The sequence below is a fragment of the Delphinapterus leucas genome, chromosome 2 (assembly GCF_059928025.1).
Source record: "Delphinapterus leucas isolate spDelLeu-1000000601 "Yukka" chromosome 2, BTC_Dleu_Yukka2, whole genome shotgun sequence".
Taxonomy (NCBI): Eukaryota; Metazoa; Chordata; class Mammalia; order Artiodactyla; family Monodontidae; genus Delphinapterus; species Delphinapterus leucas.
In genome coordinates, this window is record NC_143130.1 from 90,539,380 (window position 1) to 90,565,200 (window position 25,821).

The window sequence follows — 25,821 nt, forward strand, 5'->3', positions numbered from 1 at the left end:
TTTCAGACTGGCTTTTTTTCATTTAACAATAAGCATTTAAGTTTCCTCCATGATGTTTCATGGCTTGATAGCTCATTTCTTTTTATCACTTAATAACATTCCATTGCATGGATATACCATAGTTCGTTTAGCCCTTCACCTATTGAAGGACATCTTAGTTGCTTTGAATTTGGGGGAATTAAAAATAAAGATGTTATAAACATCACATGCAGGTTTTTGTATGAACATAAGTTTTCAACTCATTTTGGTAAATAAGTAAGGGTATATTTGTCTTTGTAAGAAGCTACCATGCTGACTTTCAAAGTAGCTATACCATTTTGTATTACCGCCAGCAATAAATTAGAGTTCCTGTTGCTTCACATTCCTCATCAGCATTTGGTGTTGTCAGTGTTTCGGATTTCAGCCATTTTAATAGGTATGCAATGGTATCTAACTGCCATTTTCATTTTCGATTCTCTCATGGCAAAAGATGTTGAATATCTCATGCTGATTTTTCATCTGTATATCTTCTCTGATGAGGTGTCTGTTCAGATGGTTTCCCACTTTTTAATTGGGTGGCTTGTTTTCTTATCGTTGAGTTTTAAGAGTTCTTTGTATAGTTTGGAAATATGGCCTTTATCAGATACATGTTTTGCAAAGATTTTATCCCAGTCTGAGTTTGTCTATTCATTTTCTTAAGTTGCCAGATATTTTTAGGGAATGGTTTTGTAGGACATGAGTTTTTGTTTTCGTTTTCAGAAATGCATGCATTGTTAAAGAAGAAACACTTGTATACTTGATATCAGATTTCTAAAACTAAACCAGCTAAACTGAGCTCACACCTCTCATAAGTAAAGCTAAGATGAGTGAGTATTTAGTGAGATTGGAAAGAGTCTACAAAGGGACCTTATCTCAATACTACATAAAAGTTGGTATAAAATAAGTTGAAGCTAGTGGCTATTGTATAAAACAGTACTTAAAACTATGAAGATTTTAAGGACAGATTATAAACCTGATATTTTGAGGGCTGATTAATTTCAATATTTTTTACATAGTATTCTGTATACACAGTAATTCTTATATGGCTGCCCCTAAGACTTTAGATGATGCTCAAAGCAATAAACAGTTGGGAAGAGTAAGATATGATTTTTCAGAAATGTTTTTGGCACTAGTTTCCAGAAATACTAGGAGTCCAGATGCAGAAATCAAGGTTGAAGTAAATGGACACTTATGCAAGCCTATATTTCCTTAATGACTTTGGGACTGTCTGACAGAAATACCATGCATAATCTGAAGGATACTTTGGGAAATTCACAATTGAGATTTGTTAATGGACTCAAAAGAATAATATAAATTGCAAATGTTTTTACATATTTAACCTTATTTAGAGATGCAGGGATTCCTGCGTCTAACAGACACAATAAATGAATGGACGGATGAACAAATAAATATAGTTATTCTCTCCTTTGTTTTGGGATACCTCCCTCAGAATATATACCAAATGGCTTAGACACTGTACCAAATATTACTTACTGATACTCAGCATCATCCTCACGCTTCTAATCTCTCCCTTGTATGACATTTCTCAGACTCTGTTGCCAGCAGTATTCCAACCTAAATTCTACTAATGAGAGGCACTGGTATAAAATTTAAGGGGAGGGAGAGGAGAAACCACCAATCTCAGCAGAAGCAACCTTGTACGCATCAGCAAATGGCAGATGAGATTTATGCCAGCAGCTTCTGGGCATAAGGAAGTTCTGAAACTTATCTGCTGCCACGTGAAACAAAGATAATTGGTGATGGTTCCCATGATTCCTTCCCTTCCTAATTTTTCAAACCCTAGCAATAGCTCCTAGACCTTTGCTCCATCAATCCTACTAATTATTGTGTAAACCTCTGTCTTTGTGCATTAGCTCCTACATGAAATATCTACGGCTGGATCGAAAGCTTTAATTCTTTTCCTGACTGACTACCGAATAAAGCAAGAAATGAAAATCAGGAAAATATACCCAGTCAACTTTGTTTATATACATCTGTATGTTTATAGTTGTGTGTATATACGTATATATTTTTAGCATGTTTAAACAGTTTGTGAATTGAAATATAATGACATGAAATCACTTCAGCCTACCATTCTACAATACACCATGAAAAAAATATATCACATTTGTATACTACTGAAAAAATATTGTTTCCAACAAAGTAGGCTCATACGCAGCCATCAGGAATGGTGTAACCCTTGTTTTAAAGGGTTGCAAAAGGGTAGAATTTTTGGATTCTGTTCAGTTTCATGAAACTGAGGTAACAGAAATCAAATGCAATGCCTAAAGGCAATGGAGGTTCTTTCTCTCCTCAAACAAGAAGTTTGGATATAGGCAGTCTAGGGCTTACACAATGGCTCTGTGAGGTCATCAGTGTTTCAGACTCCTATTTTTCTAATTTGTCATCCTTAGCTTGTGGCTCTTGTCCTCAAACCTGTTACCTCATGGATTCAGAGGGATACTTCACCCTCTAGCCTCACAGGAAACAAGGAATGCAAAGAACTTATTAGGAAAGATCCTTCTAGAATCCAAGTGTATTTATCCTTACAACTTCTTAGATAGAGTTGTGTCCTATGGCCACTCCCAGTATTTTAGCTGGGCATATTGCTACTAGACAAAATTGTGATTCTGTCAGTAAGAAAAAAAAGGGAGAATGGATACCAGGCAGGAAACTTGTAGTGTTCTACAGCATACAGGAAAGGAACAAATAAAAACAAATGTAAATGATGTCCTCAGAGAAAATAAATTGAAAGCAGTATTTGTGTGACCACACTGTAGAGGCAACTATTCAAGCAAATTGGTTATTACAATAAAAAATTATGACCATCAGGATTAAGTTCAACTGTGCATAATAGAAAGACTCCAAATAATAGCAAATTAATCAGAATAGAAATTTTCCTCCTATTGAAAACAAGTTTGAGGTAGGAATGTGAGAGTTGCTACTGTGGCTTCAAGGTGTCATCGGAGACCCTAATTCTATTTTCCTGTTCTGCCATCCTCAGTACTTAGCTTTCAGTCATAAGGTCACTTCATGGTCCATCACGGTTGCTATTGGTGCAGACATCATTTCTCCATTCCAAGCCAGCAGCAGAAGGAAGCAAGAGAGGACAAAGAGGCCATTCTTCCAGTTAAGTCAGTTCCTTCTAAGGAACCTCCTCCTCAGTCCTCACAACATTTCTGCTCATACCTTAATGGCCAGAACATAGTCACGTGGCCATGCACAGTGGCAAGTGAGGCTAGGAAATGTGGACTTTTGGCAGTATTCACAGTCATCTAAAATAAATTTCTATTATCAAATAAAAAGAGGAATTGGATTATGTTAGTTATGAAGTCTGCCATCACCATTTATAGGATTATATTCAAATATGCAGGACAGTGTGTGGATTGAACTTTATTATTCAACACTCCAAGAAATGTATTTTCCCTTCTAAATGTTGTCATTGAAAATTGAGAATGATATTGCTAAAAGGGGCAATTATTTAAGTTAAAAACAATATTTGCTATAAAGTAACCATTTTCATTAATACTCTTTGAGTTAGGATACCAAATTTGGAATAGTTAAAAATATTACCATACGATATCCATGGCTTTGGGCAGATGAAGCCTAATTCATGGAATTACTCAAGAGGAGGGAGTAACTATGCCTATAGGAAGGGAGGTAGGGCAGAGCTGTTGGAAATTTGCTCTTCTGATCTTCCTTTTAATGGAGTTACTGGGGTGAGACTGATGAAAAGGCAGGGTGATTTAAGTTAAGAAATTAGAACGTGAATAAAAATTGAGACTCAAGTAAGTTACCAGGAATTACAGCAGTCTTCAGTCTCCAAAGAAAAGAACTGTCCCAATATTGCTTACAAAAATCAGTAGTAAATCTGTTAATGGGCAATGACCCTAGCATTGTAAAGTGGAAAAATTATCTAAGGAATTCAAGCAAAACTCTTGGTATTATCTGAATTATTTGAATAATTGAGGTGAAAGTGGAATTTCTGCCTGGATTATTCAGATAATTGCTTAATTCTAAACTTCTCTTGGCTAGTAGAGAACTTTCTTCAGTATGTAATTTTCGAATGGTAAATGCTAAAAAATAGACTCCTAAGTTAAGCAGAGTAATAGAAGGAGGGAGAAGGAGAGAGAGAGAGAAAGGGAAAGGAAGAGAGAGACAATAAGTAGTTAATTGTCAGGATAAAACTGTTCTTTCCAGTGACAATAACCAACATCCACTTTTTCACCATAGAATTCTATGGTGAAAAAGTAAACTATATATGGATTTCAGTATAACCTGTTGTATTTTTTAAAGTTATAAATTCCTTTCTAAGTTCCAATTCTCTAAAGTTTGGAAACAGTGGCTTCAAATCCAGCCATTTCATTTTGTAAAGCCAAGTAAACTGACTTAAAAATCATAGCATACTTTTTCTTTGACTTCATATTATTGGTCTTTGCCTTCAGTTCTTTAAGGCAAATTAAAAGGATGTTAGTTGCTACTCTGTTCTCTTCTTTGGTAGCAGAACCCTAGGCAGTGAGCCCAGCTGAAAAATTATTTGCCCACCTCCCTTACAGCTGGGTGTGTCGTGTCACCAAGTTCTAACCCGTGAGTCGAAGTGTTGGGTGAGATTTCTGGATAGAATTCTTCCTTTCTGAACTGCTTCTGGTCTCCAATGTGACAAGATGCCTAGATCTCCTGTAGCCATCTTGGGCCATAGGGTGACCTTAAAAATGTTAGCCACACACTAGGATGGTGAAAGGTTAAGTTGGAAGAAACCTGAGTTCATGGTCATTGTGGAGCTACTGTATCTGCTCTGGAATGCCTCCCTCTGCACTGTTTTTACTTAAAAGGGTAATAAGTTCTATCTTGTTTAAGACACTGTTATTTCTAGGCTCTGTTACCAGCAGGTGAACACAATTCCTAAATGACACACATATCAAAGTATTATTTGAAAATATTTTGGAATTTTAGGGTTAAGTTTCCAGATATGTATAATGGTTCTCCCTCTCTCTCCTTTCCGTCTTCCTTCTGCTACTCTATTACAAACAACTGTAAACACACACATTTCAATTTGTGAGATAAAACTATGTGAGGTTGTATCGGTAATACATTTTGTGCAATTGCAAAGGAAAGATTTTGCAGTAGGAATTCTGAGAAGATAAAAGCTAAAGCATTAGCTCGAGGATTTTTCAGTATGTGTATATGGACTAAAAAAAAGTAAATAAGGAAGGAAGGAAAATATAGAAATGGAATGTAGCAATAGGATGTTAGTAAATTTTTTATTTTTTTCAGGTTTAAGGTAAGTACAATATTAATAGCAAGCGAGGGAGGTGAGATCAATCTACAGAGCACTCAGACGGAATAGTAGGTATTAATCATTTTCTCTTCAGAAGCTGCCCCAATTCTCTTCATCTTTTGAGATTCAGCTCTTCTATGAAGTTCTCACGGCCCGCCTATAGAAATTAACCTCTGCTGTTTATGCATTTATCAGGACTAGGGCTAAAGTACAGTGAGGGAGGTGTTTGTCTTAGGCACACCATTTAAGGGGTGCCAGAAAGCTCAGTAATCAAGATAAATATTTTAATGAAATATTTTAATTACCACACTACAGCATGCAAGCCAGTTTCCTCTTTTTCTAAATAAATTTTTAATTACACTTCACATTTATCTCTATTACAGCACTCAAACAGTGCTTTTTATAAATGTTCTCTCCCAACAGAATAGGCTGCACTCATTTTTGTATTCCTCATGTGCCTACAACTCTATTTTAAGCATAAAGACCTCCTAAAAATATTAAATTGAACCTACTGAAGGATTTTGCAAGAATATACTATATTAGAGACTGCAGGGTTAAGTTTTTATCTTAATTCAACAATAGCCAAAGAATAACGAGTGATAAATGTTTTCAAAGTACCTACAATTCAGTTCTATGAATATCACCTGACTTCTCTTTGACTAAAACCCTGCTCAGCCTGGAGAAAGGGAATTGTAATACTACTTTATATTCATATAGCACTCTGCCCTACATAAAGTGTTTTCTTTTAATCCTCATCTTAATCTTGCTAAATAGGTATTATAATCCTTATTTATTATGGAAAGATTGAGAAGTTAAGTGATTTGCCCAAGGAGTTACAGGCAAAAAGTGTCAGAGCTGGGGTTCTAACCCAGGTTTTTTGTGTCAAAATCCAATGCCCTTTCTGTACTCGGAATGCTAAATCTTAGGGGATTGACTGAGGAGAAACAATTCATTCAGCAACTATAATAGCCTGTGTTGTATGTATGAAACAATGTCAGTAGCACCCTAAACAGCAGTATTTTACCAATTGTACTCATCATGATTAAAATTGTCCTGATTCTTACGTGTGTGTGTTTGATGAAGTAGCTCAACTCTTCTGGCATAGTGTTGGCTGTTTTATGGCATTTTTTAGTCCAGGGAAAAAACCTACACATTGAAATGTCAAAGAATGGGGGAAAGTGAAGAAATTATGTATTACCTGAGTGTTAGTTTCTAATACAGCTTTACTGCTAATGTGTGCATGATATTCTGCAAAGCATGTAAATCATACATGTTTGTCTCTTTATGAAAAGGAAGATTTGGTAAAGTCTTTGAACTTTTCAGCTGAAAACGTTTATTTCAACATGAAATATTATGATAGTACTCCCAAGTTAGGAATTAAGTTTAATGGGTTTCTTTTTCATACTTAGAGGAAAAACTCTATGACTATATTTTAAAATTCCATACGGTAATTAAATTTGAGAACCTATAACTGCTTCAAATATAATTTCCATCAGTATATAATAAACACAACCCAAAACCAAAATGTCCATTATTGGCCAATCTAGTAGAAGATTTCTTATGAAAAGTATAGTTTCTCCTCATTGATTGCTACTTGGAGAATTAAAAACTTTAGTCTTTTTGTAAGCTCATGGCGTCATTCTCAAGAACAACCAGAACTCAAAGAAATTCAAAGCCATTCATTTGGTGAATTGCAACCTGTCATCAATAACTATTTATTGAATGTCCACAGGGTGCATAGGCATTGAAGTGGCAAGTGATTTATTTGCATGATTCAAAGGATTTCTAAGGGAAGTCCGAAGATTTGAAGACGTTTTTAAAGATGCAAAGCTGTGTGTGCTACTCTAATTTAAACTGCCCCTACACGGAATGGTTAGAATAGTCTGGGTTTGAGAACTCTAGGGATTTCAAACACCCAGAGCCGACTTTTTTAAGCGAAGACCCCATTGGGTGCCAAACGACAGATGGGGCTGGTGGTGAGAACACGGCCCCACCAGGGGCTTCTGGACAAATCAAGCCCTCCCCGGGCTGAAGCAGGGCCGATTGCGGCCGCGTCGGTCATGACCCGCCACCCCATCCCATCCCATCCCTCCCCTCCCCTCCCCTCCCCTCCCCTCCCCTCCCCTCCCCTCCCCTCCCTCCCCTCCCTCCCCTCCCCCCCCTCCCCTCCCCCCCCTCCCCTCCCCCCCCTCCCCTCCCCCCCCTCCCCTCCCCTCCCCTCCCCTCCCCTCCCCTCCCCCCCATCAGCTCACACCATCTCCCAGTCTCCAAGCCCCGACCGGTTCTCGCGAGATCTGGGCAACTGAGCGCTCGGGGCCTTTTCAAATCGGGATCCGTTACCGCTTTCCCGGCCGCCGCCATTGTGGCGCTCGGAGCCCCTCAACGCAGGCGGCGCAGGGGGAGGCCGTGGCGGCGGAATGGCCGACGCCGACAAGCCCGAGGTGCTTAGGGCAGCTGGCGACGACAGCCCGCATCGGCAGCCCGCGGAGCCGCCGGGCGAGCCCCGGCGAGAACCTCACCCGCCCGAGCAGGAGAAGCAGCCGCCGCAGCACAGCAGCAGCTCCAATGGCGTTAAAATGTATTGTCTTTTCCTCCGGGGACTGGGATGAGGTGGGGGGCGGCGGGAAGTCGACCGGGGGGGCCCCACGCAGGGCTGAGCCTTGGGCCGTGGGCGGCGGGAGGTGCAGGTGCAGCCGGCCCTCCCCGTCCGCCCCGAAGCGGGGGATCCCGGGTGTGGGCCTGGGGTCTGGCGCCCCTCCCCTGCTTCTGGCCCAAGACCGTGAGTCACCCCTTCTAACCTGACTTCGGCTGGAAAACCTTTCAGCAGAGCTCGGCGGCCGCCACAGTTTGCAGAAAAATGGTCCCCCTTTTAAAGGCCAGTAGTTAGTGTTCATCACTAGGGAGTAACTAGGGATGACATCATCGGACATTTTCTCTTAACAACCGAAGACGTTTGTAAAAGGAATATCCCCCCATCTCCCCGTCCTCATTCTGAGCTTTATAAGTTCACTGTTGTTTTCTAAAGTATGTATTCATTTCTTAACTGATATATAGCAAGAGGAAGTTTAGTAATATGCTGTGAGACTGAATCCATTGTTACCCTTGAATTGGTAAGAGGTACTTTAAAAAGGGAACTGTGCGTGGTGCCTTGCTCCGCCCCCCCTCAACTCCCTCCCCCTGTTTGTCAGCCACGCAGGCTATTTAAAAAAAAAAAACTCAGTGCGGGATGGTAGGATATTAATTTTGGTAAAATGGTAAAAATAAGATCTTTCCTAGTTGAAAAAACCCACTACTTTTAAGATTGCAGCTGTCATCAGTACCGATAAAGAATGTAGTCGATTCGAATCCATAATAATGCTGTGCTCCCCTTTGTTCTTGTTATATAGGGGGAATATGAAGTCAGGCATTTGATTTGCACATGCCCAGCTCTTTAAACCTGAAGTTGAAAGTATGTTAATAATTTAGTGAAAACACTAAATTTAGTAGAAAGTGAAAGTGAACATAAGGTTCACACAGAAATAGGAAAGGTAAATATTCTGACTTTTCTTTTGTATAAGAACCTGTGTAAGAACAGACCTGGACCAGTCTGTTTAAGGGTTGACTGCAGATAGATAAGGTAGGTCTCCCAGCTCTGTTATGTACTCTTGCTCTCAACTGGATTTGAATAGGATAGGCAGTATCTTCTAGGCAAAATAGAGGTGGAACCTGGTGCACTTAGTAACTGAAGACCCAGAAAGTGAATGAAGCACTTTCTACCCTGCCTGCCAAAATGTGGGCTTTCAGGGATTTGGCATCATAAATACAAATGAAAACTAGTAGAATGATAAAAGCATTTTGTTTTTACCTAAATATGGGCCTGCCACCTCCTGAACAAAAAGTACAGCCTTGAATTATGGAGAGAAGCCGTGCTATACTTGGGTATGATTAGTTAATAGTCTTGGTACAGATAAAGCTGGTATCTAAACCTCCATTAGATCTAAAAGGCTCTAATCCCTTTTAAAGTCTCACTGGGGTTTAGCTAGACAGAAGAGGACAGAGGTGGGAAAAGAATCCCTTTCACTTCTGATTGAGGAAGAGGAAAACATAAGGTGAAGCAATGTTACCAGTAAATACAAATGCAGATTCTTTTCATATTGCTTATAATTCATCTCTCTCCCTCTTTTCCCAGTTGAGTAAAGAAGCCAATTTACTATCAGAGGTTTCTTGTACTGCTTATTCCTTAAGAACATATAATGGTCTATCATGGGTCACTCACACTGAATAACTAGGGACATTTACCTGCATCAGTCTAACAGCCTTTTTTTGTTTTGACCCTGGGCACCAACTGCAGTAGTTTACAACCCAACACATAAACCTTGAGTTGATTCACCATATATTTTTAATGATAAGAATTCGTAGAGGTGATTAAAAATTACCAAATATTGCCTTAAAATATATGTTGCTTAGAAGTGGACAGAATGCTGTTTGTCATCAAGACTGAAATGATTTTTACAGAGGTTAATTCATAGTAATTAAGGATGGAGGCAGCTATGTCAGAGACAGCTATGTCTTACTCCTGTTTGTATTTCCCAAGTCCTTATATTTAAAAAGGTGCAATAAACATTTAAGAAATGCAGAAGTGAACTTATATGATCATGAAACTCATGTACAGAGGATTTATTAGGCATGTTCACATCTTTTGACAAGAAATTAAAGATGTTTCCCTAGGTCTCGTCTTTTTCTTTATGCCAAAATGGTATACTAGCTCTCCTTAAGTGAATGGAAAGAAAAATAGCAGTATTGTTATAACTCTTTATTATTCATGTGTGACTAAGTAACACCTTGGAGCATATGGAGATTCAGAGTTACATTACAGTGGTTGTATAAAATATTAAGTATTGGTGCAAGGTGTAGTGTTTGAAGTAGAGTAGTATTTTTTATTATATTAGGAGTAAAGAATGGAACCGGGCTTGATTTTGGATCTCATAGCATTACGCTTTTTAAGTCACATATTGAAACTGTGTGTCCTCATTTGATGTTGGATACTGATTTTTCAGAAATTGATGTTAATTCGGGTAGACATAATTTAGTCTTAAGAGTAGATAATGTTTTTGTGACTTAGAATCATCACAGTCTTTATTTCAAGTACATTACAGGGGAGATTGCTTAGATGAATAGTTCTGGAATTATTACATGGAATTCTGGATATAGTGCCAATATTTTGATATTATGTAGTATCATTTTCCTACGAGTTTTCACATATATCTTTACTGTCTTTCCCATAGTGTATTTATGACTTAGAAATGAGTTCAGAAATTGAGTAATTACAGTTCACTTTCTTAATAATCAGACTACACCTCTAGCAGCTAAACTGATCTACCTTCCATAGTAATCTTAATTTATGCATTGTAGATGAGCAGTTTAACAGTATCTTTAAGATGCCACTAATTGGGGAAAGCTTGAAGAAGTCTCTCCCTCTGGTCATCCCTTGAGTAATAAAGAACATATCCTATATAATAACTTTACCGCTTAATGGAATTGTTAGATTGTTGTAAGCTTACAACATCCATGTAAGAATAAAAGAACATAGCGAGTGATTCAGAACTTTTTTCAGTTTTCACAGTTGGTTTCATCTAGGAATAAAATAGGCAGGGGAAGGTGTACTTGGATAGGGACTATATAGATGTCTGCTCACCTGAACAGAGACTTAGTTTATTTTAAAAAACCTTCATTGAATTCAGCCTGTTATGTAAATAGGTTCTTTGGGGGATTAAAAAGAAGGGTTTGTTCTTGTATTCACTGTACTCAGAAACCAGAGAAAAGTGCTCTGTGGCTTTTTGACTGCTTGCTGCCATTTATAGGAGTGCCACTCTGTTCAGACAGGTAGGTACTTGCTAGAGTTGGACAGTTGAGAAGACCGCTTCCAGGCATGCTGTTTCTGATGAGGGAAGATGTTTGATAGTGAAGGTGTCCCTGTCAAGGTCTAAAGAGGTAGCAAAGCATGTTTGGCCCTAATGTGTCTTCCTTGATTTTAGCAGTTTTTCTGGCAGACAGTAGCATCATCTATGGGTTTTTAATTGACTATTCATTCAAAAATTAATATTTATCAAACACATGTTACCACGCTAGATGCTGCTGACACCAATGCAGATAGTTTTTGTTCTCATAGAGTTTTACATACTATATTTATGGCTGCGTTGTTACCTGCTCAGAAAAACAGTGTCTGAAAACTTCACTATATTGTGGAACAAATGACTACAGTAAGAGGTGTGTGTGGAGCACTGCAATGTATAGATTCCCATAGTCGCTTGGCTTAGAAGATAATATAGAGCCTGGATTATGAAACCTGATTGGTTGTCAGAATAATCCAGAAAGCTTTAAAAGATTTACATTCCTGGATGTCATTCCCAGAGATTTTTCTTAGTATATGTTTGTGAAAAATTGCTTTAAAATCGAAGTTTTAATTAAATAGTTTTAAATTCACTAGGGTAATTAGTGACTTAAAAGAAATATATTGTTCCTTCTGTAAAAAAAAAAATTACTTTTGAGAAGTAAATTGCATTTTTAAAATATATCTCCAGATTTTTATCTTTAGGGTTTGCTTTAAGTGTATACTTAACACGTTACAGGTGCTTGGTGGATAGCATCATACTGTTGTAATGTGATTGCAATCTTATAAATTAAATATTTTTCCAGTTAGGACCTCATTAAAAAGTAGATTTGTAGGGCTTGCCTGGTGGCGCAGTGGTTGAGAGTCCTCCTGCCGATGCAGGGGACACGGGTTCGTGCCCCGGTCCGGGAAGATCCCACATGCCGCGGAGCGGCTGGGCCCGTGAGCCATGGCTGCTGGGCCTGCGCGTCCGGAGCCTGTGCTCCGCAACGCGAGAGGCCGCAACAGTGAGAGAGACCCGCGTACCGCTAAAAAAAAAAAAAAAAAAAAAAGTAGATTTATAAAATTCTGGTTCATGTTGCATTTAAGTACTGCTTCCCTTCTCCATCCCATCCCACCATTTTAGGTGATACTAATAAAAATGGCATGATTCTATGAAGTACGCTATCCTAGTTTATAGGTTAAAACACAGAAAATATTGGGCATGAAAATAGGATACCTTATCATTTTTCTATGTTGACCAATTTGGGAAGAGACAAAAATTATGAGAGTCGTATGGGAGTATATAGATAAAATTATGTTTTAATTATGTTCTTAAAGCAGTGGAAGAGGAAAGTTCTGGGAGGAAACCATTAACCTTTAAGAGAGAAACTTTTTCTGGGTCTCATTTTGTAAATTAATTTTTGTAGAGTTCTGAATGAGGCCCAGGAAGTTAATTCTCCATTAAAGGTGGAAGTTTTAATATACTCTAGGAATAAAATCACCCATTTTACCCTCTTGTCAGGTTCTAACAACGTTATCAAGTAGTATGATGGGAAAAACTAGGTTTGTTTGAATGCTGCAGCTATTTAATACAGAATAAAAGGAGGGTTGTTAAATGAGAACTTTGGTAATATGCCCAAATCATTGCTTTGAAAAGACACTGAGTAATTTCAAAGCCAGTAGGCTGAGTCTCCAGCTGCTTTGCTGAGGTCTAACTTGGGAGAATTTTGTGAAGTGAAGTGATAAATATGAAATATTTATTTAACGTAGACTTACATTATGGAAGCCCCGCTGAGGTTTTCTTTTTGTTGTTCTGTTTTTTGTTTTATTTTTAATTCACAGGGAGAATGATGAATCGGTCAAAGAAGAGAAATCTGAATTAAAAGAAAAATCTACAGGAAATAAGAAAGCCAACAGATTTCATCCTTATTCAAAAGATAAGAACTCAGGCACTGGAGAAAAGAAGGGTCCAAATCGTAACAGAGTTTTTATTAGCAACATCCCATATGACATGAAATGGCAAGCCATTAAAGATCTAATGAGAGAAAAAGGTAACTATTTTTGAGAAACCCATTGTTGGATAATTTTCATATAGAATGAGAGGGAGCTAAGCAAACTTTTTTTTATTCCTCTTAGCCACACAGACTCAAAAAATTGATTTTTTTGACACATAAATTAATCTTTTCCTCTTCTTTCACTTGACACAATTTCATTACAAGGTAGTACGGATAAATGAAGTTTTTTTTTTTGTTTTTTTTTTTTTGCCATTTTAGTGGGGTAGTAGCGAACCAGCATATGCATGCCACCAAGAATTTTGTTAAAGTGATTGCTTTGTCTAGTTGAAGTTTTTATAGATTTTTAAAGGCCTATTGCATTAGGTAAGCAATATATTTAGCGTGTTAACGTATGAATAATAAGGTCTGATTATTTTTTTTTCCAAAAGCTGTTTTGTTATTATCTTGGTGGAGTCTGGAATCTGGCTGTGGAATTCATTTTGTTTGCATTGTCATGAATGCCATGATGCTGTCTCTGCAGTTCTATATTAAAATTGTGTTACTGCTGTTGCAGTTTTGTTTTCAGAATAACCTGAAAACCTTCATTTTATATACATGGTTGATTTTGGGGAAAAATATTTTTAATACTTGATCTTGTAAAAGTTAGTTCTGTTATCTCTTGAAAAATTGAGTTTCAACAGTCCTGCAAACTACTTACTTGGTTTTGAGGCTGATCTCTTCTAATAAATAAAAAAAAATTTGCATTGGTGTATCTGTTGTAAGGTGACAACTATTTGATTGGTTTTATTCATTGACTTTATTTAGAAAGTGTGTGGCTTGCTGTGAAGCATGACTTGTAAATTTAGTTTACTGACGGCAAACAAGATTGAAGACATTCAGGTAGAAAGTCACCTTAAAACAGCTGTTGTGTGTAGGCGACCAAAGTTATTTGAAAAGTGCTAATGTTGATGTTTTTAATATGATAGGCTAAGGGACCATTTGTATGTATATGTGCATTTGTTCACCAACTATATCATGCTGGCCAAAATATGATCTGTAGCATGAATTAGGTTAATATGGTTGTTAGCTTTTTTAGAGAATGTGGATGATGTACATTTCTGAAAATTAGTTAAATTTACATAGCCATTGACAGGAGGTATGTTGGTCTGGTTTTGATTGTTGGTGAATAATAGGTGCTTTTCTGTAGAGTTGTGCACAGGTGTGCAGTAAAGCAAGATATTGGTGTTTAAATGTATTGTTTCTTGGTATCTTCCTTTTGTATGTCTTATGTAGTTGGTGAGGTTACATACGTGGAGCTCTTTAAGGATGCGGAAGGAAAATCAAGGGTAAGTGCTGTGGGCAATCATCTGCTTGAGGTTTAAAAGTTCCTCAGCAGTTTACTTTTTGTATAATACTTGTACCAGTTTTTGGAAACTTAAGTTTCATTTTGTTTTACTTTATTATGAAAGATTTGAGGCTTTGTACTAGCAAGTCTGACACTTATACAAACCAAACTAGCTGCCTTGAAGGGATGGGTTTTGTAAATGCTCATAAAGGGCGTTCACTTTTCTAATGCTCTAAGGTAATGCTTCTTAGCCAATAGATTTTAATATAGGATATTTTTTGTTGTGTTTTGATGTCTTTAAGGATATTTTAAAAATCACTGAATTGATAATATTTCCTAAGAGTTCTATGAGAGGCCTATAGCTTAAAGGTGTTAATTCAGAATGTACATTTGAAACTTGCACTGAAGAGCCTAATTTGGTAGCCTGCAGGACTACATAAAAGGCAGTGCTCTGACCAATTGGTATGAATAACATTGATGATTAAATTGACATAGAAGGAATTGGTTGATAGTAGATTTTGAATTTTAACAAGAAAGCAATATATTGAAGAATATAATGGAAAGCTTTTTAACAATGTTTAATTATACTAGCAAAAACCAGTTGGGTGCATGAGAAATAAAAACTTTGTCATCACATTCAAATGGCACTTTGAACAGTAATATTGACAAGGAATTATATAAAAAATGATTCTACTAATTTGTTTCTTTAGCATAGTTTTTTTTTAAATATACTTACAACTGGATGCTATTAAATTGTGTGCAGCCAGTTTTGAGAACTTTAACATTAGATTAATATTTCCTATTTTGATTTTAATAAAATTGAAAAATTTACATTAAAAATTATTTGTGTACCATATATCTTTCAAAAATATTCATAACAATGTAAAGATAGGTATTTGAGAGCCTTCAGTTACTTCCTTGAGTTACTTTTGATTGAATTTGTGGGATGACATTACTTTAGTTTTAAAGAAGAATCATCTAAAAGTAAAAATGTGCTCCAAACTTGTTAGATGCTAGATTCTACAATCTTAAATAGATAGATCTGAAAATTTACAGAAAATTTGTGGTCACGTGCCTGTTACATTCTGGAGGTCTAAAAGACAAAGAATGATTGTATTATTGATTTTTAATGATTTAAATGTTAGAATCTGCCATTAACTTCGTCTACTGATCCAGAACTTTTTTTCTTTTGCATATATTGACAAATCTACCTGGATATAGGGTTGTGGGTAAGAATTTTCTTTTTTTAAGTATCTTAAGTCAAATTTAAACTTACGATTGGAAAAAAATCTTACTACATAAACATTTCCTATAAATTTTTTCCCCCTTAAGTGTGGTTGAATTCAAAGATGAAGAATTTGTCAAGAAAGCACTAGAAACTATGAACAAATATGATCTTAGCGGAAGACCCTTGAATATCAAAGAGGTAAGATTTCTTATATTTGGAATAATTTAAACATTTGAATTATAAGGACATGTCTTGTTTGGATTTTCATCTAGTAAGGTTATTTATCTGATTACAGCATTTTTTTTAAAGGGTAGATGCTTACTAAAGCATTATATAATTGATGATAGTTTTGCTTGTACATGATTTTCCTATTTGCCCTTAAGCAGTATCCTATGTATATGATTTGTTCCAAGTTATTATAAGCAGGGGTGTATGATTTTAAAAAATTACAGGACACAGAAATTTAAAGATGACAAACTTAAGGTGCTGACTTTTTTATACCAAGTTTATACTTGGTATAAACATTTTCAGTTTTTAGACTGTGTTATTAGATTTAAGAAATATTGTAGATATTCTAGTTGATAATTAAAGTTTGCTTATTAATGCAAATACCTTATGGATTTGAATAAAATTGATATTCACTTTTAATAAAATTAACCTGAAACTATGCCAGATTAAAATTTAAGAAAAGTTATAAATCGGTTAGTGAAATTTATAACTGGAACTTGGAAACCCCTAAAGTGGAGATGTTCCCGTTGTATGAAACAGTGTATAAATATGTTGACAAAAGAATGATTGGAAGATACATGAAAAACTGTTTACAGTTAGGTGTAATTTACCTTGGAAATGATTAGCTTGAATAGAAGTCATTTTCATGTCTTTCTTTAGTTCATATTGTTGATCTTACTGAATAGTTGATCACAGACCACATATGTATATATCCTTGCTAAAGTCTATAGTAAAAAATGATAGAGGATGTAACTTTGGGTCCCTGAAGAGTTTCCACCAACATGGATGCAAATCATTGTAGAGCAGTACTGTCAGTCACAATTTAATTTAGTATGGTATTGGTTTGAGTCCCAGCTCTATCACTTTCTAGCTGTGTACTTAGTTGAGTTATTCTCTAAACCTTAGTAATTATAATAGTATACAGATAATACTTACCTAGTTAGGGTTTTTATGAGGATTAAATGGAGATACATTTATGAGGTTTAAAAAAACTCAGGCTCTGGCATCAGAGACTCTGACCCAGGGCAAATTACTTAACTTCTCTGTTTTCTTATCACTAAAATGGGTATGATACTAGAATCTATCTGATAGTGTTATGAGGACTCAAAGAGTTAATATATGTAAAACAATAAATGTTACATATTTGTTATAATTATATAAAGCACTTAGCACAGTGCTGAAAATATTGTAACTACATAATGTTAGCTGTAATAATAATTTTTTTTAACTTAAAAAAATTAATTTATTTTGGCTGCATTGGGTTTTTGTTGCTTTGCGTGGGCTTTCTCTAGTTGCGGCTAGCGGGGGGTTCTCTTCATTGCAGTGCACGGGCTTCTTATTGCAGAGGCTTCTCTTGTTGTGGAGCACAGGCTCTAGGTGCACAGGCTTCAGTTGTTGTGGCACTTGGGCTCAGTAGTTGTGGCTCGTGGGCTCTAGTGCACAGGCTCAGTAGTTGTGGCGCACCGGCTTAGTTGCTCTGCGGCATGTGGGATCTTCCTGGACCAGGGCTCAAACCTGTGTCCCCTGCATTAGCAGATGGATTCTTAACCACTGTGCCACCAGGGAAGTCCCTGTAATAATAATTTTGATTGTTGTTATTCCTGCCCAGGGTGGGAGTGTTACTGGTCCTTGGTCTCTTGTTCCTGGATATGAGGTGATAATAGCTTAAAATTAAAGGCCATGCTGCCAACAAATACAGGTATCCCATATCCCTTTATTGGAGTCAGCTTCTGAATTTCTCTAATTCTATTTGAGTCTAGGGGCTTATTCTTTCCTTTCTTTTTTTTTTTCTTTTTAAATATTTTGACTGAGATGTAGAAAATTGGTAGAGAAAGTTTAGACTGTTGTAATCTGTGCCAGCCATTTATTTGGTAATTTTTATGCGTAAGCCAGGACCAGTTTTCCAGAAATGTGCTGATACCCTAATAATTTCCCATAACGGTGACATTTGTAGAATAGCCACCATTTGGGAAATTATTATTTTGAGAATTATGACTTGCTTTTTTATGATGTTTCCTATTCCTCTTCAAATGACCAGTGTTATATGGAATTTCGTGGCAGTCCAGTGGTTAGGACTCTGTGGTGTCACTGCCGAGGGCTGGGGTTCAGTTCCTGGTCGGGGAACTAAGATCCCTCGAGGCTCACAGTGTGGCCAAAAAAAAAAAAAAAAAGACAAGTATTATAGATTCTGTGTCTTTTTTTAACTGGAAAAAAAGTTTATTGGCTGCTAAAGGCCAAGCCCATATCGTTTGTGTTCTTTTAAGTTTTAACACATTGTAGATCCTCAGTAATATTTCAGAGACCCTAAAATAGAGTTATGTGATCCAAGTTGATTTAGGATACTCCCAGTTTTTACTTCCCAAAGAGAAAAATGGTTGAGTTTGGCCTGGCTAAATGATGGTGTTCTTTATTCAGTTAACTTTTTCGGATTAATATCTCTAAAGGTCCCTTTCTTGGAATTATCTGATTTTCACGTGGGTGGCTGGGGTCAGTGCTGAGAAATACTAGTTCGAGTCTAGGGAAAACTATATTTCCGATGTTCATTAACAGATATTAGAATTGCATTTTTAAATTTAATTAAGTGAGGTTTAGTAGCAGTTGTAAACTTATTAGAGGCCCTCTCATAGCAGTAGCAGGCAGTGACTGGGGCAGGCTGACATCTAAGGAGAAAAGAGGAATGAAAATCATGCTACATAGTAGGTGGTTTTACATAATTTGTATTTTATATATGTTTTATATGTGTGTTTATATTTTTGTGTGTATATATGTTTATATATATATCATACCTAAAAAATCAAAATATAACAATGTTTTATTAATGTTAAGATGTGAAGGACAAACAATCTGACTATCTTAATGGTTCATGAAGCATCTCCCCTGCTATGTCCTCCTCCTTCCCCCATAGGGAACCACTATTCTAAGTTTTGTATTTGTGCAAGATTTTGAAACCTTAGACCTGAAGCGTTTATTTATTGACTTAAAAGAGTTTTATAGCATTCTTCAAAACATTAATTTCTTTGCTTTTGTATTTCTTTTTATTTCTTCATGGTGATGGAATACATTGGATGCCAGAATACCTTTATTCTTACATTCACTTCACCTTCTATTTTCCAGCCTTCCTAGAAAATTTATTAAAGTCATCCAACTTTCTTTTTATTAGCATTCCCAGATGGAGGCCAGCAGAGTAGAGTTGATGGTTACATATATCATAATCATTTGGTATTGCAGATGATAGTCTATCTGTGTGTTTATTTGGTTTTTGTTTGTTTTTTGTACTCTACTTACTGAGATGAGTGAGAAGTATGTTCAGGCTTGCCTTTTTTGCTTTGTTTAAAGGCAGCATATTTCTCTTAAAAGTCAACGAACTTAAGAAAACAAAAACCAAACAATGTTTAGTACCATTCTTCATGCCTTTCTTTATGTCCCTTCTCCCTCCATCTCAGATCGTAATCATTGTTGAGGATGGAAAGAGGTTGGAAAGTGGATAATTGTATTTTGTTCGGGAATGAAATTTCCACATTATAACAGTTCCCCTCTACCCCAGTATTCCTGGGTTTTATAACAGGCTGTTCTTCTGTTGAAAGCTTTGAGTTAGTATGAATTTGTCATTACATTGGGCATATAGTGGTGGGAATAAGAGTCACAGTAAGTATTTTGTTCCTCTTTGAGTTATGTGGATTTATGTGTGTGTGCCATATACTTGTATACCTGTATGAGGGCAAAATTAAACTAATTTCAAGTTCTTAAGTGACTTTAGTGATTGGAAAGAGGTATTTAATTGACATCCCTGGAGACTGAAATCTCTTGTCTATCCACAGGTTTTTATGGGACTGAATTCTCTGGATGAGAAAAAAGCTCACTCTTCAAGAGGGCCACTAATTTGAGCCAGTTGGGATAGCTGCTGTAGAATTTGAAGTTGTTATTTTAGTGATATAGACTTACTGATGTATCTGGTGGCATTTAACATTCACTGTGTGTTATAGGATCCTGATGGAGAAAATGCTCGTAGGGCACTGCAACGAACAGGAGGATCATTTCCAGGAGGACATGTACCCGACATGGGATCGGGATTGATGAATTTACCACCTTCCATTCTCAATAATCCAAACATTCCTCCTGAGGTTATCAGTAATTTGCAGGCTGGTAGACTTGGTTCCACAATTTTTGTTGCTAATGTAAGTTTAAGCTTTGCTCTAAAAATTTGCCATTCAGATATTTAGTTCTAATCATGAGATTATTTAATTAGATGAATGGGTCATAGGTTTATAGAACATTTTGCTTGTTTTTAACTAAGCAAAACAGTAATTATTGTAAACTCAAACCCAATTTAAGTCCATAAATATAAGGTCAGAGTGTAAATACAAGTATTTAGGATTTTTTAAAACGGAACTGTGGAATTTATAAACACTTAAGCAGTTCTTGAAATTATGTACTTACATTATATGTGATTTTTGTTCATATTGGTAAATGGATTTCTTTCTTTAGCTTTGATACTTGATATTTGTGAATGTGCATGTTGTAGTTGGTTTGTCATTTGTTCTAAGCTTTTGGAAGTCAGTGATATCAACCATACTTTCCAAAATCTGAATTTCTGTCAGTAAAAATAGATATGAAAGTTTCAAATGTACAAAACAGGATTGAGCAGCTCTGAGAGACTGTTTTGGGAATTAAAAAAAATAAGGGTAAGGAACAATGTAGATGTAGCTTAACCGATCTTTAATAATTTAAGATGTTTCTACGTGAATACTATTGATATACTGTTTAACAAGAATTATAGTTCTTTATATTTTTGAGAGTTTAGAAAAGACTTGTGTTATTTATAAGTGGGGAGAGGAGTTAATAGGCGTGTAACTTTATATAATTTTATATTAAGCTTGACTTCAAAGTTGGTTGGAAGAAGCTAAAGGAAGTGTTCAGCATAGCTGGAACTGTAAAGCGGGCAGATATTAAAGAAGACAAAGATGGCAAGAGCAGAGGAATGGGCACAGTCACTTTTGAACAAGCAATTGAAGCAGTTCAAGCAATTTGTATCCTAATTTACACTTTAGCATTATTTAATAAGGTTGAAGAAGTTTGATACCGTTTTGTGGGGATTATGGAATTTAAGGTTGCCTGGCTTAGAAATATGTATTAGAATTTGGTCTCCAGCACATAAAACCTTTACTATGTCCAAGTACTAAAGTCACTCTTAAAACTTGAATTAGCCATATTGTATAGGCCTGGTATGAACTTTTGTCTACTTTCTCTTCCTACCACAACTAATTGTATACATGCTGTTGACAGTAATGTAATTCATTGTACGTTAATACAGTTGCTTTAAATGAAGCCTTGTTAATTTTCTTTTTGCAGTAGTTGAATTAAAGATATTTATAAAATAAAACTATAAAGCAAAGAACTGAAGATTTTTGAGTATGCGGAAGAGACTAATACAAATAAGTAAAATACTAAGGATGTTTTTTAAAATATTAGAGATAGTCTGATGCTAAATATGATTATTAAAAATGTGTTTGTGTTCAAGTATAATTTCATAGTTGCCTAACTGGCTTTCCTTGACTGAACCAACAGCTATGTTCAATGGGCAGTTTTTGTTTGATAGACCTATGCATGTGAAAATGGTGAGTTCCTGTATATCACTTCAACTCTCCAACCTCTTCAAATGTTTTATCTACTCTCTTCTATGTTAAAGATCTTTTTAATTATATATTAACCATATAATAAACTTTTTTGCAATTAGGATGACAAGTCTGTCCCTCATGAAGACTACCGTTCACATGATAGTAAAACACCACAATTACCACGTAAGTAAAAGCTATTATTAGAAGTAATACAGACTATTCTTTTTCAATTTCATGATATGCTAAGCAAAACTTTATTTTTGTGCCTACTTCCCAAGTTGCCCACAGTTTGGTGTTTGGAGTTATGGAGCTAGTTTGGCATAATTGATTACATGTGACAGACACTTTTCTTTCTTTTTGTAGTTTTTCCTGATTATAAAAGCAATATATACTAAAAAATTTGTTGAGGTCATATGTGAGGGGGGAAAAAAATTGTTGTGATTTTACCACCCATAAGTAACCTCCATTATAACATTTTTGTGCATTTCCTTCCAGTCTTTCCTTCTAGGTGTATTTTTTTACACAGTTGATAACTACCATATAAATAATTTTCTATTTTTTTGTTTAACAAAAACATTATTCTATGTTAAAACTTCTTTCCAAAATTTATTGGCTATTGATAATCTATCATATGGATGCTCCATAACTATTTCACTGTTATGTATATTGTAGGTATTTTAACATTTTCCCTTTACTCACCAATAGAGTTTTTTCTTTTTCTTTCTTTTTGTATACAAATCTTTGGTATGTTTTTGGTTATTTCCTTAAGATAGATATCTTGATGTAGATTTACAGGTTTTCAGGTATGCTTATTGATCAGTATTATCAAATTGTTTTCCAAAGGATTATAAAACAGCAATATGATGTACTTAACATCTGTGTCTCAATACCCCATGTTCAAAATGAGGATGCTTGATAGTACCTACTTCATGGGGTTGGCATGAGTATTACATGAATTAATATATAGTATATGTAAAGCACTTAGAACAGTTCTGGCATAATGTAAGCACTCAGTAAATACTACCTCGTGTTCTTACTTTTTGTTGTATTTTCTCTGGTTATTATTAAAGTTTTTTTTCCATAAAATATTTAAAATATACAGACAAATATAAAATCACTCGTGTAGCTGTGTAGACCATATTTGTTATAGGTGATTTTTCTTTAAAATAAAATTTTACAGATAAAGATTCTTCTCCCCTACCACCTCCCACTAGATACCTTATCTAGAGGAAACAACTTATGAATACAGTGTTTATCATTTAGGTTTTAATAATTTGATCACACATTTATACATCCATAAACATTATATGAAATTGTTTTGCTGGATTTAAAATTTGGTGTGAGTGAAATTATATTGTGCCTATTATTCTGCAACTTGCTGGTTTTGGTTTAACATTGTTTCTGAGATTCATTTATGTTTGATAGATTGTAGCTCTAGTTCCTTTATTTTAACTGCTAATACCACATTTTACATATATATTTTTTAGGTTATTCTAATTTTCTGTTATTAGAGACAATACTAAGTTGAGGAGTGTTTTGTTCTTTTTCTCTTAGAATAATACGTTCTCAGTGTTTGCTAGAAATTATTTGTAAAACTGTCTGGCCTTGTTTTATTGTTTGTGGGAAGATTTTTAACTATTTATTGTTCATATTTCCTATTGCTTCTTGACTCAATTGTGGTAATTTCTACTTTTCTGAGAATTTTACCATTTTTCCTCATCTTCAGATTTATTGGCATAAAATAGTCTCTCTAAATTTTTGCCACATCCATAGTTCTTTTTTAAATTCCAGTGGTTTGCAATTTCTCTTTTTTTTTAAAATTTATTTTATTCATTTATATTTTTTTTTTGCTGCGTTGGGTCTTCACTGCTGCGCATGGGCTTTCTCTAGTTGCGGTGAGCGGGGGGGCTACTCTTCGTTGCAGTGCGTGGGCTTCTCATTGCCGTGTCTTCTCTTGTTGCAGAGCACAGGCTATAGGCGCGCAGACTTCAGTAGTTGTGGTGCGTGGGCTCAGTAGTTGTGGCTCACGGGCTCTAGAGCACAGGCCCAGTAGTTGTGGTGCATGGACTTCGTTGCTCCGCAGCACGTGGGATCTTCCCGGACCAGGGCTCGAGGCCGTGTCCCCTACATTGGCAGGCGGATTCTTAACCACTGTGCCACCAGGGAAGCCCCCTTAGTCAGTTTTTCTTAGAGATTTGTCAGTTTTATTAGTGCTTTCAAAGAAGTGAATTCCATCTTTTATATTTTAATTTATTCTCTTAGTTTTATTTCCTTCTCTATTTCTTTGGGTTTAGTCTCTTATTTTTGTCCTAACTCCTTAAGTTGAATGTGTACTTCACTAATTTGCAGCCTCTTTTTTAATACAAGTAGTTATGACTATAAATTTGGCCACTATAAACAAGTTTTGCTATAGAGTGTCTTTATTGTGATTTAATTTTTATTAAATTGCCATTATGATTTCTTCCTAAGTCATATATTTTTGAATTTCCAAATGTATACTTTTTTTCTTACTAACTTCTGACTTAACAGTGTGGTCATAGAAGATGGTCTCTGTGATTCCTTGGAATCAATTAATTAATTTGGACTTTGCATTGTGGCCTAATATATGATACATTTTAATAAATACTTCAGGTGTGCAGTATACTGTTCTGTATATGTCTATTAAACCAAGTTTGTTAATCATTTAAATTATATCTCTGCTAGTAATTTTGTCTGCTTGTGCTATCAATTACTGAGATAAGTTTATGGTAAAATCCCCTGCTATAATGGTGAATTTGCATATTTTTTCTTGTTTTTACTTGAACTATTTTGAAACTAATTCAGTAGGTGCATGCAGGTTTAGAACTGATATATTTTGTTAGTGAATTAAGATTTTATCATTATAGAGTGATTTCATACTTAGTAACTACCTTTAAGTCATTTGTCTAATAGTAATGGAGATACAACAGCTTTGTTTTGTTTATTCACATTTGTAGATTTATTTGGATTAATTCCCGTTATCTTATTATGTGTTTTATTTTTCTGTGTTTTACAAATGTTTATATTTATTTTTCTCCTATCTTTCTCTTTTGGTGGTTATCCTGGATATTTTAATATGCCTATATAAAGTCTGAAGTTAATATAGTTATTCTCAATAGTAGAATGACCTTTGAATGCTCTAATTCTAATCACTTTCCTACCGAATTATATGCTATTATTGCTCAGTGTTTTAGTTATATATTGCTTTGCTTCCAGTCCCACAAATTAGGCATTATTATTACTTATCATCTGCTTTCACAGACCCTGGCACTATTTTTTCCCCCTGAAGCATATATTTTAAAAGCTCTTTCAATGAGTATCTGTTGTTAGTAAATTCTCTTAATTTTGGTTTGTCTATAAATGTCTTCAAAGATAGTTTCACTCGTTATATAGTTTAAGGTACTTATTTTCTCTCAACACTTTAAAAATATTCCAGTCTACTGGCTTCTATATTTGCTATCGAGTCAGCTATCAGTTGAGCTGTCCTTTCTTTATAGATAAGCTGTGCTCTTCATGTAGCTGATTTTAAGATCTTTATCTTTGGCATGCAGTTTTACTACAGTGTGGATGTGGATTACTGTTTATTGGGCTTTCACAATTAAGAATTCAGTTTTTTAAAATAAATTCTCAGCTGACATGTCTTTGAATATTACCTGTTCTCCCTTTGTAGGGCAGCCCTTTCCTGCCCTTCCTTATCACTCAGGGTGTCATGTTTTAATATCCTGGTTTTATAAAGTAGGGGCTTTCGATTTATTTTCCACTGTTAGTACTTTTCAATTTATTTAGATTTAAAAATTACATTCATACTTTTATATCTGTTCTTTTTAAGATTTATGGTTTTATGTACTCTTTTCTATTGAGATATAATATGAACTCATAGACTTTAACAGAATCAGTTTGTTGTTTTAGTTAAGTTAATCATTATTAACCTCCCTATTTTCTGCCTTTCTCCCCAACCCCCCCCCCACTTCTTTTTCTCAAATTATTATAACTTGGCAAGAGGGGACCTCTCATTTCCTATGCCTCTGCTATTACTTTCTGGTGAGAATGGGATTTCCCAGATCCATGAAGATTTTTCTTGTTCAAAGACATGAGATTGGCCTACTTTCAAAGAGGCCTGGTTCCTTTTAGTGAAGAATGATATCAGAGAAGAAAATAAGAGTTTTAGGTGTAGACATGAGCATTGTTGATAGTAAAGTGTGCTATTGCTTTGAACCATTTTTAGGGACTGAGCTAAAAAGATATT

General features: G+C 35.6%; 1 protein-coding gene and 1 long non-coding RNA gene across 4 annotated transcripts in view; both read left to right on the forward strand.

Moving 5' to 3' along the window:
* Positions 1-7,364, forward strand: part of LOC149750203 (uncharacterized) — a 149,913-nt gene extending 142,549 nt beyond the window's left edge. The window contains exon 10 of the long non-coding RNA XR_016392107.1: positions 1,893-7,364. This is a non-coding gene — a long non-coding RNA (uncharacterized LOC149750203). The remainder of the gene's footprint in view (positions 1-1,892) is intronic.
* A 248-nt stretch (positions 7,365-7,612) lies between these two features.
* The window catches only part of MYEF2 (myelin expression factor 2), a 74,958-nt gene continuing 56,749 nt past the window's right edge, over positions 7,613-25,821 (forward strand). Inside the window, exons 1-9 of one of the 3 annotated variants that reach the window (XM_022587165.2) lie at positions 7,613-7,874; positions 12,990-13,198; positions 14,435-14,487; positions 15,708-15,715; positions 15,819-15,912; positions 19,926-20,117; positions 20,816-20,969; positions 21,508-21,557; positions 21,677-21,740. In XM_022587165.2, coding sequence (XP_022442873.1) covers positions 7,714-7,874; positions 12,990-13,198; positions 14,435-14,487; positions 15,708-15,715; positions 15,819-15,912; positions 19,926-20,117; positions 20,816-20,969; positions 21,508-21,557; positions 21,677-21,740 — 985 coding nt within the window. In that variant the 5' untranslated portion in view covers positions 7,613-7,713. Of the gene's footprint in view, positions 7,875-12,989; positions 13,199-14,434; positions 14,488-14,528; positions 15,913-19,925; positions 20,118-20,815; positions 20,970-21,507; positions 21,558-21,676; positions 21,741-25,821 lie in introns of those variants that run through there. The other 2 variants (XM_022587162.3, XR_016392105.1) reach the window with 2 other exon arrangements.